Source organism: Gorilla gorilla, chromosome 14 (assembly GCF_029281585.2).
Source record: "Gorilla gorilla gorilla isolate KB3781 chromosome 14, NHGRI_mGorGor1-v2.1_pri, whole genome shotgun sequence".
In the NCBI taxonomy this organism is placed as follows: domain Eukaryota; kingdom Metazoa; phylum Chordata; class Mammalia; order Primates; family Hominidae; genus Gorilla; species Gorilla gorilla.
In genome coordinates this window covers 42323792-42339246 of record NC_073238.2, presented here as the reverse complement: position 1 = coordinate 42339246, position 15455 = coordinate 42323792, and the positions used below count along the sequence as shown (strand labels likewise).

General features: G+C 46.9%; 1 protein-coding gene across 1 annotated transcript in view; it reads left to right on the top strand.

Annotated features, from left to right (window-relative positions):
- Positions 1-11038, top strand: part of FLT3 (fms related receptor tyrosine kinase 3) — a 97763-nt gene extending 86725 nt beyond the window's left edge. The window contains exons 23-24 of the mRNA XM_019039485.4: positions 95-200; positions 10490-11038. Of these exons, the coding sequence (XP_018895030.4) occupies positions 95-200; positions 10490-10612 (229 nt within the window). The 3' untranslated portion in view covers positions 10613-11038. The remainder of the gene's footprint in view (positions 1-94; positions 201-10489) is intronic.
- Positions 11039-15455: the final 4417 nt, after the last annotated feature.

Below are 15455 nucleotides of genomic sequence, written 5' to 3'. Positions count from 1 at the left end.
CAGAGGAATAAATGGTGCTTCATTATATGGAAAATGATCCATTTTGCTTCATTCAGACTTCTTCATCTTGTTCCTTGTTCTATTGCTTTTACAGATACATTATAATGCAATCCTGCTGGGCTTTTGACTCAAGGAAACGGCCATCCTTCCCTAATTTGACTTCGTTTTTAGGATGTCAGCTGGCGGATGCAGAAGAAGCGGTATGTAGCAGCCAGGACTTTATAAAGCTTTATAAAGGAAATTGGTAAATTAAAACACTTGTTGCTGTCTTCCTGTGAACCAAAGGTACCAAGTTGTCATTCTCATTGCAGTTTTTCTGGGTTGCCCTTTCAAAGTTGTGTGGGGTAAGACTTTATTTATTTGTTTATTTATTTATTTATTGAGACAGGGTCTCGCTCTGTGGCCCAGGCTGGAGTGTGTGGCGTGATCATGGCTCACTGCAGCCTCGACCTCCCAAGCTCAAGCAATCCTCCAGCCATAGCCTTCCAAGTAGCTAGGACCATGGGAGGGCACCACCACGCCAGGCTAAGTTTTTTATTTTTTGTAGAAATAGGGTATCACTGTATTGCCCAGGCTGGTCTTGAACTCCTGGGCTCAAGCGATTCCCCCACCTCAGCCTCCCAAAGTGCTGGGATCACAGGGCATGAGTTCCTCTGCCTGCCCTAAGACATATTTATTGATAAAAATGTTTTTAGGGAAAAAAAAACACCTTTCCTGATTTCAGCCAAATGATTAATAAATGAAAAGCTCTTAAGAGTTCAGTGCAGTGAAGTAGACAACTAAATAAAACTAAATAAAAATAATCCCTGGCCTCCAGAAGCCACTAGCCCTTTCTTATGAAGCATGAGTGTGGAAAAATCACATGACTCAATCATGCTATATGGTAGCCTGGAAAGAGCATTGACCTGGAGTTCTGAGGGTTGAATACCAGCTGTACCACTCTGTCTCCCAATTGTGTCCATTATAGCAAATCACTTTACTTCTCTAAGCATCAGTTTTCTCACCTGTAAAATGGGTTGTTAAGTTAGATTATCTTTTGAGCTTTGGGGACTTGGGATTTCTTTGCTAACGCTTCTCCCGTCAACACCACCACCTGGTGTAGTGAAAAGAACCATCTCCAGATGAAATAAATAAAGGAGAGAACCTTGGGCTCCTAATACTGAGGTTCAGATCTTGGCTCCATCATTTACTTGATAAGTCACTTAATCTTTTGGGGAGTCTCCTTCTCAGTTTCTTTACCTGAAATATGTGATTAACAAATCTCACCTCATGGAGTTGTAAGAAGGAGTAAATCAGGTGATGTATGTGAAAAGAGTTAGCACGTACTGGGCACTTGGTATTTACTCCATAAAATGTTAGTTAAATATAAATCTGATTTTTAAGTGGATTGTCTGTCCTCCTTTCTAAATTGTTATGAGTCCGTTTTCAGTTCTGTATTCTCTATGTAGACCTGGGTAGATAGTGTGTACTTTCCTACTGCTGTGATTTTTTTGAAAATGACATAGAAACTAGGTTATTGTCAGAGAATTAGGTCAAAAGGCCAGAGGAAATGGAAAGCCCCCAGCAGACTTATATAGCCTATTGCACAGATACCTATAAACTGTTCATGACACCATAAGGTAAACTGAAAGGAGAGTTTAGAATGAAACAGGAAGTGAGCTGGTAAAGAAAGAATGTATATGTGCATGTATAGCTGTCTAGCTATACACTTTTTTTTTTGAGACAGGGTCTTGCTCTGTCATCCAGGCTGGAGTGCAGTGGAATGATCTCAGCTCACTGCAGCCTCCGCACTGTGGGCTCAAGCAATCCTCCCACCTCAGCCTCCCAAGTAGCTGGGACCACAGGCACACACCACCGGACCCAGCTATTTTTTTGTATTTTTGGTAGACACGGGCTCTCACTATGTTGCCCAGGCTGTTCTCAAACTTCTGAGCTCAAGTGGTCCACCTGCCTCAGCCTCCCAAAGTGCTAGGATTACAGGCATGAGCCACCACGCCTGGCTAAGAGAGGCCTGATTGATGTTACTCATTGCATAGTTGGGTGTGGATTTGTGGGGAACTTGTGAGCTGGATGTGAGGACTGAGTAGCATCTTGGCTGCTGGAGAGTAGAGGGTGAGTAGGATATTCCAGGATGAATGAATCATATAAATAAAAGTCCAAAGTTGAAAAAGTAGAGTGGCAAGTAGATGGCTGTGCCTAATATACAGGGAGAATGGGGGAGTAGAGAGGAAAAAAAAAGTGCAAAGGTCGTGTCGCCAGGATGGAGGCTTCAGGACCACTTGGGTCTTGGTTTGAGCTTCTCCTTTCATGTCCGCATACTCACGGGATGTCCAGATCCCCTTCCCTGTGTTCAGGGGGCCTGTCAGGTATCAGGAACCGTTGAATGGCAACATATCCATGCATGATTAATCAGCTGAGAGAATCCATGCTTAGGGACAGACGGTTCACAAACTTTTTCTCCCAATTCCTTCCACTCTGTTCCCTGACCCTCTGTGACCAGTGTCAGAAGCACCCAGAGAAAATGGTAGCTCCTTTAAGCAGCTTAGTAAACAGGCCCCCATGGCCCATTGCTGTGGGTCACACATGTAATCCCGCACTTTGGGAGGCTGAGGTGGGCGGATCACTTGAGGTCATGAGTTCCAGACCAGCCAGGCCAACATGGCAAAATCCCATCTCTACTAAAAACAAAAAATTAGCCAGGCGTGGTGGCGCATGCCTGTAATCCCAGCTACTCGGGAGGCTGAGGCAGAAGAATCGCTTGAACCTGGGAGGTGGATGTTGCAGTGAGCCGAGATGGCACCACTGCACTCCAGCCTGGGTGACACAGTGAGACTCTGTCTCAAAAAAGAAAAAGAAAAAGAGAAAGAAAGAGAGAAGGAAGGAAGGAAAGAAAGAGAGAGAAAAAAAGAAAGAAGAAAGAGAGAGAGAAAGAAAGAAAGAGAAAAAGAAAGAAAGGAAGGAGGAGGGAAGGAAGGAAGGAAGGAATGAAATGCCCCCCTCCCCGGGTGGGAGGAATCCAGAGGAACCCCTTACTTAGGGCTCATGCAGCCTGCCTCAGTCTAAGCCAGTCTGAAGGAGGAGAGCTTGCGTGGGTCTCAGCCATCTTGCCCGCTCTGCTGGGCACTTTTGTTGGTGCAAGGCACAACCCACACAGCCGCGCAGGCAGCCCTGCCCACTCTGCAGAATCCTATCTAGTCCCTTGGTTGGAAAACTGGCCTTGTCACCTTCCCCAGGGTGATCTTCCCTGTTATATCTGTGAAAGGTTTTGTAGAATCTTCTCTCCTCCCCTCCCCTCCCCTCTCCTCTTTTCTTTTTTTTTTGAGACAGAGTCTCACTCTGTCACCCAGGCTGGAGTGCAGTGGCATGATCTCAGCTCACTGCAACCTCTGCCTCCTGGGTTCAAGCAATTCTTATGCCTCAGCCTCCTGAGTAGCTGGGACTACAGGCACGCGCCACCACGCCCAGCTAATTTTTGTGTTTTTAGCAGAGACGGAGTTTCACCATATTGTCCGGGCTGGTCTTAAACTCCTGACCTCATGATCCGCCCGCCTCGGCCTTCCAAAGTGCTGAGAGTACAGGCGTGAGCCACCCCACCTGGCCCTATTTTTCTTTTTAATTTATTTTTTTTAGACAGAGTCTCACTCCGTCACCCAGGCTGGAGTGCAGTGGCGTGATCTCCGCTCACTGCAACCTTCACCTCCTGGGTTCAAGCAATTATCGTGCCTCAGCCTCTTGAGTAGCTGGGATTATAGGCACCTGCCACCACGCCTGGCTAATGCATCTTTAGTAGAGACGGGGTTTTACCATGTTGGCCAGGCTAGTCTCAAACTCCTGAGGTCAAGCGATTCGCCTGCCTCGGCCTCCCAAGGTGCTGGGATTACAGGCATGAGCCACCATGCCCGGCCAGAATCTTTGTTTCTGCATCAAGGACTAGGGAAGGAAAAGGGCCCTCAGAGAACCAGAGAGAAAGAGTGGGAAATACATGGAGAAAACATAGGTTAAGGCTTTTATGTCTAACCTCAGCACCAATGGGATTAGATCAGGGAGATCACTGATTACATGATTACCTGTCTAGGCATTTAGACAGTGGTGAACCGATGAAGATTTTTAGGATGGACGAACATGCTTCAATCTTTAAGAACCAGATCAGATATTCTGTGCTCTGCAAAGCCTCCCCCAATTTCCCTAGTCAGATTTCAGGCTGCTGCTTCTGAATTCTCATTAACACTTTCAGCTGTAACTCCATGTGAGACTCAAATCCTAGTGTAGGATGACTTTATATTATGGGTCTCTCTCTGTCGTCACTAGACTTCATTAGCGAGGGTAAGTACTGTTTCCTGTTCATCTTTACACCCCATGGGGTAGTGCTTGCCATGTGATATTAAGTAAATGAATGAAGTCAGCATGAAAGCAAGTTGGAGACCACATCTGTTTGTTTCATCATTATAGACCCCGCTGCTAGCATGATGCTTAGCACGTAGAAGGCGCTCAGCAAACATTCTGGAATGAGAAAGAAAAAGAGAGTGTAAAAGGAAGTTTGGAAAAGCTAGGCAGAAGATGAGATGTCAGGACATCAGTTGAGAGGGGCGGCAGCAGCAAGGATGGGCACACTGAGGGAGCGCACTAGGCAGGGGCTGTGGGCTGATAAAAGGGGGCACATACTTGTCCCCTGTTTCAGAGAAGGGGTCTGAACTAACATCACCTCCCCTCTCCTACTCAGCCCCATAAATTATAGGAAATAAGTTTGTTTTGTTTTGTTTTGTTTTGTTTTAAGAGAAGGGAAGCCAAGCGTGGTGGCTGACACTGATAATCCCAGCACTCTGGGAGGCTGAGGCACAAACATAGATTGAGCTCAGGAGTTCAAGGCCAGTCTGGGCAACATGGTAAAACCCTATCTCTACAAAAAAATTTAAAAATTAGCCAGGCGTGGTGGTGCATTCCTGTGGTCCCAGCTGCTAGGGAGGCTGAGGTGGGAGGATCGCTTGAGTCTGGGGAGCGGTCATGGCTGCAGTAAGCCACGATCATGCCACTGTACTCTAACCTGGGTGACAGAGCAAGACTGTCTCAACAAAACTAAACTAAACTAAACTAAAAGTGAGGCCATAATTGGCTTCGACAGTAAGAAAGAGATCTTTTTGTGGACCAGAAACTGTGGAAAATCCCTGAGACAATGAAAGCAGTTAAAATTGCACTGCAGAGGGAAAACCCACCACAGAGGATGCCTGGGAAAAACAAGGACAAGGGTAACACAAAGGCAGCAAGAAGTCCTGGGACACTGCAGAAGTTCTGAAGCAGGAGCAGCCACATGGTGAAATCAACATAAGATTAAATGTGGGTGTTAAAAATGTAAGAACGATATGGGTGAGATAGAAATGTAACACGTAACTTCTGTTTCAGTACAGGGGAAGAAAATGACCATAGAAAACATAATCAGTCCAACAAAATGGGGAAGAGAAAAATAAAGGGAATTCATGGAAATAGAAAACACAAAATTAGCTGGGTGTGGTGGTGCAAGCTTGTAGTTCTAGCTACTCAGGAGGCTGAGCTGGGAGGATCCCCTGAGCCCAGGAAGTCGAGGCTGCCGTGAGCTATAACTGGGCTGCTGCACTCCATTGTGGGCAAAGGAGAGAGATCCCATCTCTAAAGAATAAAATAAATAAATAAAAATTGAAAATACAAAAATAAAACACAAAATGGCAACAATCAGTAAGCCTACTTAGGAAAGAGAATCTCAGAATAAATAAAGTTGTTAACATGCATTGTTAGTGAATGCCACATTCACTAATCTCAATACAATGTAATAAAAAAATCACCCAACCAAAAAAGCCCCCAAATTTATATACCAAAATTAAAAATCAGCCAGGCGTGGTAGCTCACGCCTGTAATCCTAGCACTTTGGGAGTCTGAGGCGAGTGGATCACCTGAGGTCAGGAGTTCGAGACCAGCCTGGCCAACCTGGTGAAACCCCGTCTCTACTAAAAAGACAAAATTAGCTGGGTGTGGTGGCAGGTAGCTATAATCCCAGCTACTTGGGAGGCTGAGGCACAAGAAGTGCTTGAAGCCGGGAGGCGGAGGCTGCAGTGAGCCTAGACTGCACCATTGCACTCCAGCCTGGGAGTGCAAACAGAACGAAACTCTGTCTCAAAAAATAAATAAATAAAATAAAAATCATGCTTCTTAAGGAAGTCTTTGCTTAAGAAGAAGAAGGGGAAAGAGGGAAAAGGAGTAAAAATGGATATTGCCTATTAAAACCTGTGAGAGTTACCCAAATTCATAATTCTAAATTCGTTTATTAGAAAACAAAGAAAAATGAAAATCAATAACTAACCTTTTTTTCCTTTTTTTTTTTTTTTTTTTTTGAGACAGGTTCTTGCTCTGTCACCCTGGCTGGAATGCAGTGACATGATTATATAGCTCACTGCAGCCTCAAACTCCTGGAATCAAGCGATCCTCCCACCTCAGCTTCCTGAGTACTTTTTAAAAATTCTCTTTTGCAGAGATGGGGATCTTGCTATGTTGTGCAGGCTAGTCTCAAACTGCTGGCCTCAAGCAATCCTCCTGCCTCAGCCTCCCAAAGTGCTGGGATTACTGGTGTGAGCCACCGCACCTAGCCTGATTAGCCTTTCAATTTAAGAAGCTAGGGAAAAAACAAACAACAATAAAGAAGAAGGTGGAGAGAGAGAGGAGGAGGAAAATGAACAAAGCAGAAAGAAGGAATTAATAGAGATATAGCCAGATTTAATGACACAGAGGAAGTAGCAACAGCAAAATAATAGCGATGATCAGGAAAACCAAAAGTTGTTTTTTGAACTAATAATGTAATTGCTAACATTTTTTGAGTATTTAATCATAGAGTTTACTAATGTATTAGCCACAAAATTAATAACTCTTAATCCTCACCTCAATCTCCTGAAGTAGGTTCTATTATTATCCCTTTAGCAGACTAGTAAATTGAGGCACAGAGAGGTTAAGTAATTTGCCTAAGGTAACATGGTAAATGTCAGACTTAGGATTTGAATATAGCTGTCTGAGTGTAGTCTATACTGTATATTAATATTGTATATCAACAAAGTATACAAATATACTACTAAAGCTACTATCTTTGAAGTGAACAATTAAGAGAAAAAGAAGTCGGGTGTGGTGGCTCACGCCTGTAATCCCAGCACATTGGGAGGCCAAGGTGAGAGGATCGCTTGGGCTCAGAGGTTTGAGACCAGACTGGGCAACATAATGGGACCCCATCTCTACCAAAAATTTAAAAATTAACCAGGTGTAGTGGCACACACCAGTAGTCCCAGTTACTCAGGAGGCTGAGACAAGAGAATCACTTCTGCCTAGGATGTTGAGGCTGCAGTGAGCTGTGATTGCACCACTGTACTCCAGCCTGAGTGACAGAGCGAGACCCTGTCTTGAAAAAGAAAAAAGCACAAATAAATAACATTCAGATGAAAAGGAAACGATAACTAAGGAAAAAAGAACCATTTTTTAAAGTATAAGAAAATTTATGTACTTCTTTATAATGATACATTTGAAAACCTCGGGTTTGTTTCACAATTTCATAAGGAGAATGTATTTAAAAAGTCATTTAAAGGTCACTTTTATGATGTTATCTGTGGGCTTGTTAAAAACAACAGTGGCTGAGCGTGGTGGCTCAGCCTGTAATCCCAGCACTTTGGGAGGCCTAGGTGGGTGGATCACTTGAGGCCAGGAGTGCAAGACCAGCCTGGTCAACATAGTGAAACCCTGTCTCTACTAAAAAAATATAAAAATTAGCCAGGTGTGGTGGTACACACCTGTAGTCCCAGCTACTTGAGGCACAAGAATCGCTTGAACCCGAGAGGCAGAGGTTGCTGTGAGCTGAGATCATGCCACAACACTCCAGCCTGGGCAACAGAGTGAGACTCTGTCACAACAGCAACAGCAACAACAACAAAAAAAAAAAAAAAAGGAAAGAAAGGTCACTTAAAGAAATGGAAAAGAGTGATGTATTACAACTATACCCAGTAACTAGCTATGGGAGTGGAGAGAGATCGTCAGAGATGGTTCTAGAAACTTCTAGACAGTGAGACTGGATGAACAGCACATGTTAGTTAATTCAGGTGGAAGATTGGAAGTGTTATTGGTATTTGTGCTACACAAACTTCATGAGGTGGTTAGAAATTCAGTGGTAGAGATGTACATTTGGATTCAACAGGTTCAACAAATGCTAACTAACTGCTATGTCTACTTCACAAAAGGCATGCATGAGTAGTTACTGTTCATCCTTCAGGGTACAAGCAAAGCTGTCATTGTGCAACACCTGGTTCACAATGGATATATTTTGGGTCAAAGGATACACACACACACACACACACACACACAATTTTCTAGAAAGAAAAGTGAAGTGTAGGAGGCAGTCTGGACAGTTCACATTAAAACTCTCAAAAACAAAGAAAAAGAAGTAGACAGTAACAAGGGCTGTGGGAACGGCACAAATCTATAAAATTTAAATAGAATGCATGATTCCTAAATCATAAAGTTCTTATAAACAAACAATAATAAAAATGTATCACCTTTTAAAAACTTATTTCTTTTAGAGACAGGATCTTGCTATGTTGGTCAGGTTGGTCTTGAACTCTTGGCCTCAAGCAATCGTCCCACCCCGGCCTCCCAAAGTGCTAGGATTACAGAGTTGAGCCAGTACACCCAGCCTGTATAGCCTTTTATGTATATAAAAGGCAAAGGAAATAGGCAGGCTATTCAAAATGAAAACAAATGGACATAGAGTATAGGAAAAAGGCCCAACTTTGCAGATAGTGAAACATATATAGTTAAGGAGATAGAACTTCTTGCTCAGCGAAAGAGAAGAGATGTGGGAGGCTGACATACCCATTGTTCAGAAGGCTCTGGAAAATGTAGAGTTTCCAGGCACCGTTGATAGGAGTAGAAATAAATACAACCTTTCTGCAGGGCAGCCTGGCCTTGTGTATCACAGTTCAAGTGTGCATCCTTTTTGATCCAGCAATTCCACTTCTGCTTATCCCAACGTCAGACTAGATTGAGTGTGCACTTTTCAGTTTGTTTCGTATAACCAGTTGGTCAAAAGGTTAATTATGATGCATCAGTACTACGGAACTCTAGGCTGCCGTGAAAAAAAAAATATGTGGCCATCCTTAGTGAATAATGTAAATATGTGACACAGGCAACATATGAGCAGTATAATAACAATATATTGATAATTCAAAAATAAGGTTCTAAAATAGAATATATAGCCTGAGCCCACAGACACAAAATTGTGTGTGCATAGCAAGCTGTCTATAATGGCGGGTACTTGTCATGACTTGTAGCCTTTTTTCTTTTTTTTGAGATGGAGTCTTGCTCTGTCACCCAGGCTGGAGTGCAGTGGCACAATCTAGGCTCACTGCAGCCTCCTCCTCCCAGGTTCAAGCAATTCTCCTGCCTTAGCCTCCCAAGTAGCTGGGACTGCAGGCACGCGCCGCCATGCGCGGCTAGTTTTGTATTTTTAGTAGAGACAGGGTTTCTCCATGTTGGCTAGGCTGGTCCTGAACTCCCAAGCCCAGGTGATCCGCCCGCCTCGGCATCCCAAAGTGCTGGGATTACAGGCATGAGCCACTGCGCCCGGCCTTCTACGTCTCTTTCTGTATTTCTCAAATTATCTATATGAATGTATGTTAACTTCATATTTGGGAAAGGAAAGTAAATCTCTTCATTTCAGAAAAAAATATTTAAAAGTCGTGAAACTCCAAGGGAAAACTCAAGAATCAGTCCCTTGTATTAACTCCATCATGAACAGATTTCCTTTTGTGGCCTTTCTCTGTTATGATTTTTCTGGATGGTTTTAGGATTTCTAGAGTGACATTTTATATCTGAGAGTAGACTCAATAATGAAATAAAATATTTGACTATGACTTGATTTCTCCATTAATAAAAGGACCAAAATTGCTTTTTTAGTTATATAGAATATCCTGAGACCTATGCATAATAAAAGTACTTGTCTACACGTTTCCTGAAAATATGTACATCTATTATATATCAGTTTAAACATTTTAAAAGTGATGTCTAGGCCGGGTGTAGTGGCTCACACCTGTAATCGCAGCACTTTGGGAGGCCGGGGTGGTGTGGGATCACTTGAGCCCAGGAGTTTGAGACCACCCTGGACAACATAGTGAGACTTCGTCTTTACAAAAAATAAAAAAATTAGCGGGGTGTGGTGGAGCCTGCTTGTGGTCCCAGCTACTCAGGAGGTTAAGGTGGGAGGATTGCTCAAACCCAGAACATCAAGGCCACGGTGAGCTATGGTTGTACCACTGCACTCCAGTCTGGGCAACAGAGCAAGACTCTGTCTCAAAAAATAAATAAACAAACAACAAACAAACAAAAAAGTAATTGTCTATATAGAACAACTGTTTTTATTTAAATAATTTGTAATATGGGCGCGTAACATCTACATCAGATGGTAATCAGTGTTCTGTCTCTTTCCCACATTCAGATGTATCAGAATGTGGATGGCCGTGTTTTGGAATGTCCTCACACCTACCAAAACAGGCGACCTTTCAGCAGAGAGATGGATTCGGGGCCACTCTCTCCGCAGGCTCAGGTCGAAGATTCGTAGTTTTAAGGACTTCATCCCTCCACCTATCCCTAACAGGCTGTAGATTACCAAAACAAGATTAATTTCATCACTAAAAGAAAATCTATTATCAACTGCTGCTTCGCCAGACTTTTCTCTAGAAGCTGTCTGCGTTTACTCTTGTTTTCAAAGGGACTTTTGTAAAATCAAATCATCCTGTCACAAGGCAGGAGGAGCTGATAATGAACTTTATTGGAGCATCGATCTGCATCCAAGGCCTTCTCAGGCTGGCTTGAGTGAATTGTGTACCTGAAGTACAGTATATTCTTGTAAATACATAAAACAAAAGCATTTTGCTAAGGAGAAGCTAATATGATTTTTTAAGTCTATGTTTTAAAATAATATGTAAATTTTTTCAGCTATTTAGTGATATATTTTATGGGTGGGAATAAAATTTCTACTACAGAATTGCCCGTTATTGAATTATTTACATGGTATAATTAGGGCAGGTCTTAACTGGAGTTCACGAACCCCCTGAAGTTGTGCACCCATAGCCACCTACACATTCCTTCCAGAGCACGTGTGCTTTTACCCCAAGATACAAGGAATGTGTAGGCAGCTATGGTTGTCACAGCCTAAGATTTCTGCAACAACAGGGGTTGTACTGGGGGAAGTTTATAATGAATAGGTGTTCTACCATAAAGAGTAATACATCACCTAGACACTTTGGCAGCCTTCCCAGACTCAAGGGCCAGTCAGAAGTAACATGGAGGATTAGTATTTTCAATAAAGTTACTCTTGTCCCCACAGTCCCCTTCATTTTATTTTTATTTATTTGTTCGTTTATTTAACATTTTAGTGACAGGGTCTCACCCTGTCTCCCAGGCTGGAGTGGAGTGGTGAGATCACAGCTCACTGCAGCCTGAAACTCCTGGCCTCAAGTGGTCCTCCCACCTCAGCCTCCTGAGTGGCTGGGACTACAAGCACAGGCCACCACGCCCAGCTAATTTTTAAAATTTTTTGTAGAGATAGTGTCTTGCTATGCTGTGCAGGCTGGTCACAAATTCTTGGCCTCAAACAGTCCTCTTGCCTCAGCCTCCTAAAGTGCTGGGATTACAGGTGTGAGCCATGGCGACCAGCCCTCTTTGTCCTTTGAAGCTTAGCACCCTCCATCCTGTAGGCTTATGAACTTGGTTTGTGCCCCCGCCCCGCCCACCTCCGCTTACACGACAGGTGCCACCAAATTCTGCCTCTTCTTTCTCCTCCACCTCCTGTTGCATGTAGTGGTGAGGGACAAGGGATCTGGAACCGGTCAGCCCAGGTTGGAATTCTCTTTTCACCTGGCCTTAGCTGTGTCATCGGGGCAAGTAACTCAACTTCTCTAGCCTCAGTTTCCTTTTCTGAAAAATGGGACACTAATGGCATCTCTTTTATAGAGTTGCTGGAATAATTAGATGAATTAAATATATACGTAGCTGAGAAGTATAGAAATATAGAACATAAACATATACATCATGTAGATCAATGCCTGGCACCTCAGTGTGACCTAATAGCATCATTTGTGCCTTCCTTTATAGTTTTAATCCTTTGCCTAGTACCAGGTCACCAGAAACTCCCTTAGATTACCAGTCCTTTTAATGGCAGCAGCGGCCCATCTGGAGTGGCCACTGCAAAGATGCCAGCTGCAGTGTGGGAGCCACAGGGGCTGTGCGCTCCGTGGAGCTAGTGGGAGCCCCGCCCCCTTTTGAGATGGCAGGGCGGGAGCCCCACCCTCCTGGGAGCAGCTGCCACCAGACTAGCGGTGGCTGCAGACTTAGACGTCCCTGCGCTCCCGGCCGGGGAAGCCCTTCCTGCCCCCACTGCTCACAAGTGTCTGCTCTTGCTGCCTGGCCTCTTCCCACTCCTGGTGGCACTCAGATTTTGGAGCAAAGTTGAGGCTGAGCCCCCGCACTGTCGCCGCCCTGCCAGGTGTGTGCGCACTTAGGGTGGCGCTGACATGCCAGCCCCCTGCTGCCTTGGCCCCCTCTGGACTTTGGACACCGACCAGCACGGGAGGGAGGCCAAGCTGGGGCTGAGGGTGGCTAGGCATGGGTCTGCAGGTGCCCCTCAGCAGGAGCAGTCTGGGCACCGTGGATGACATAATTGATGGTAGCAGGAGGCAGATAGGCTCCTGGGCAGAAGGAGTCAGGTCCCCAGTGAAGCCCCACCTTCAAGCCAGGGACTGCCAGAAGCATGGGGGCCAAGCTGTCAGTTCCGGGTGGAGTCCCCAGTAGGGAGTGAGAAATTCTGGTGCTTTTTCGCTGGCCCATGCACCAACAATCGGCATGCACTTTCTCCTTTCTGAAGCCCATTAACCTCCCCGCTCCCCACACCCCCCTCCCCGACCCCCACAACTCAGCCAGATTTGCAGAGACCTCAGGACAACTTGCCTGTGGAAGGGAGCTACCCACTTCAGGTCTCCTGAGAGCTGTTCTGTTGCTCAGTGAAGCTCCTCCCTGCCTTGTTCACCCTCCACGTGTGCGAGTACCTCATTCTTCCTGGACACTGGACAAGAACTTCGGACCCACTGAATGATGGGACTGAAAGAACTGTAACAACCTGGTGACAAGGGAAGAAGACATGTGGCCCTTCAGAGGGCCCAGACCTCGAGGTTCCCAAGCCAGGGCTGTGACAGCCTCTTTGGGGCTCTGTGGTTCCTGGCGTCTCCAAGATGCCAGGCCACCGTGTTCCCCTTGTCCAGACATGGATGCCTGCAGCAGAAGCGGCATGTGGTATATCTAACCCAGCTGTAGCCTCACCCTGAGCCGGCACCTGTGCCAGTGCCTGGAGCTGCCCACCCTGCTGCAGCAGCCAGCGTGCCTGGCTGCACACAGTGGTCGGAGCCTTGGTCACTAACCCACGCACCCCTCCTGGCTCTGCGCCTGGCTCGCCCTTGGCAGGTGTGGGATCTGGGCCCATATTGCAAGCTGAGCCAGGCTGCTGGGCTGAGTGGGTGGAATAAGCCCAGAGGCTGCGAGCAGCACTCAGGCAGAAGGCATCGCGAGCCACAAAGGTTTCCAGCTGGCAAAGCAACACCCCAAGGATCCTGTGACTCCTTCCTCACCTAACTCTTCCTCCAATCTCTCCACCATTCAGTGTTTTCTCTAAGCCACTGCCAGGTTCATCTTCCTAAAGTACTGATTTGCATATGTCGCTGCCTGCAGGGCTTCCTGGGATCTAGCAGCTAGTTCCCAGGGTCTAGCAGCAAAAGCCACACTCTCTTCCTAGCACTCCATGCACCCACAGCCTGGCCTCAGCATTGCTCAGCACTGGCCGCTTAGCCTGTCCCTCTAGCGAGTGTGTCTTGAACATTCCCACCTCTGGTTTTCCTCTCTTTGGAATGTCAACTTCTGCTCTTCCTAGTTACGTCCTTGCTTCCTGACCAGACTTCAGCTCTTTCTTCTCCTTCAGGTCTTCGCCAGTTTCCGCGCCCATGAGTGATGGCTTCCTGCACTGAAATGTAAGGGCTTCTGGTCTGTATCTCAATGTAGAGCCTGCCTACCTTATGCTGTTATTTATCTTCTTAAGTAAATGTCCTGTCTTCTTAACAGGATTTTAAGAAGTTTGAAAGCAGATATGATTTATGCCAAGTTGTATGCTTAACTCTGATTTGGGTATACAGTCAACATACAATAAGTATACATAGTCAATCACTTTTTTACCTACTCAAGTAAAAACATAAAATATGCTTGATGTTAAAAATCAAATCATTCCCTCTCCCTCTCCCTCTCCCTCTCCCTCTCCCTCTCCCTCTCCCTCTCCCTCTCCCTCTCCCTCTCCCTCTCCCTCTCCCTCTCCCTCTCCCTCTCCCTCTCCCTCTCCCTCTCCCTCTCCCTCTCCCTCTCCCTCTCCCTCTCCCTCTCCCTCTCCCTCTCCCTCTCCCTCTCCCTCTCCCTCTCCCTCTCCCTCTCCCTCTCCCTCTCCCTCTCCCTCTCCCTCTCCCTCTCCCTCTCCCCACGGTCTCCCTCTCCCTCTCTTTCCACGGTCTCCCTCTGATGCCGAGCCGAAGCTGGACTGTACTGCTGCCATCTTGGCTCACTGCAACCTCCCTGCCTAATTCTCCTGCCTCCTGCCGAGTGCCTGCGATTGCAGGCGCGCGCCGCCCCGCCTGACTGGTTTTCGTATTTTTTTGGTGGAGACGGGGTTTCGCTGTGTCGGCCGGGCTGGTCTCCAGCTCCTAGCCGCGAGTGATCGGCCAGCCTCGGCCTCCCGAGGTGCCGGGATTGCAGACGGAGTCTCTTTCACTCAGTGCTCAATGGTGCCCAGGCTGGAGTGCAGTGGCGTGATCTCGGCTCGCTACAACCACCTCCCAGCCGCCTGCCTTGGCCTCCCAAAATGCCGAGATCGCAGTCTCTGCCCGGCCGCCACCCCGTCTGGGAAGTGAGGAGCGTCTCTGCCTGGCCACCCATCGTCTGGGATGTGAGGAGCCCCTCTGCCTGGCTGCCCAGTCTGGAAAGTGAGGAGCGTCTCTGCCCGGCCGCCATCCCACCTGGGAAGTGAGGAGCGCCTCTTCCTGGCCGCCATCACATCCTGGAAGTGAGGAGCGTCTCTGCCCGGCCGCCCATCGTCTGAGATGTGGGGAGCACCTCTGCCCTGCCGCCCCGTCCGGGATGTGAGGAGCGTCTCTGCCCGGCCGCCCCGTCTGAGAAGTGAGGAGACCCTCTGCCTGGCAACCGCCCCGTCTGAGAAGTGAGGAGCCCCTCCGCCCAGCAGCCGCCCCATCTGGGAAGTGAGGAGTGTCTCCGCCCGGCAGCCGCCCCGTCCGGGAGGGAGGTGGGGGGGTCAGCCCCCCGCCCGGCCAGCCGCCCCGTCCGGGAGGGAGGTGGGGGGATCAGCCCCCCGCCAG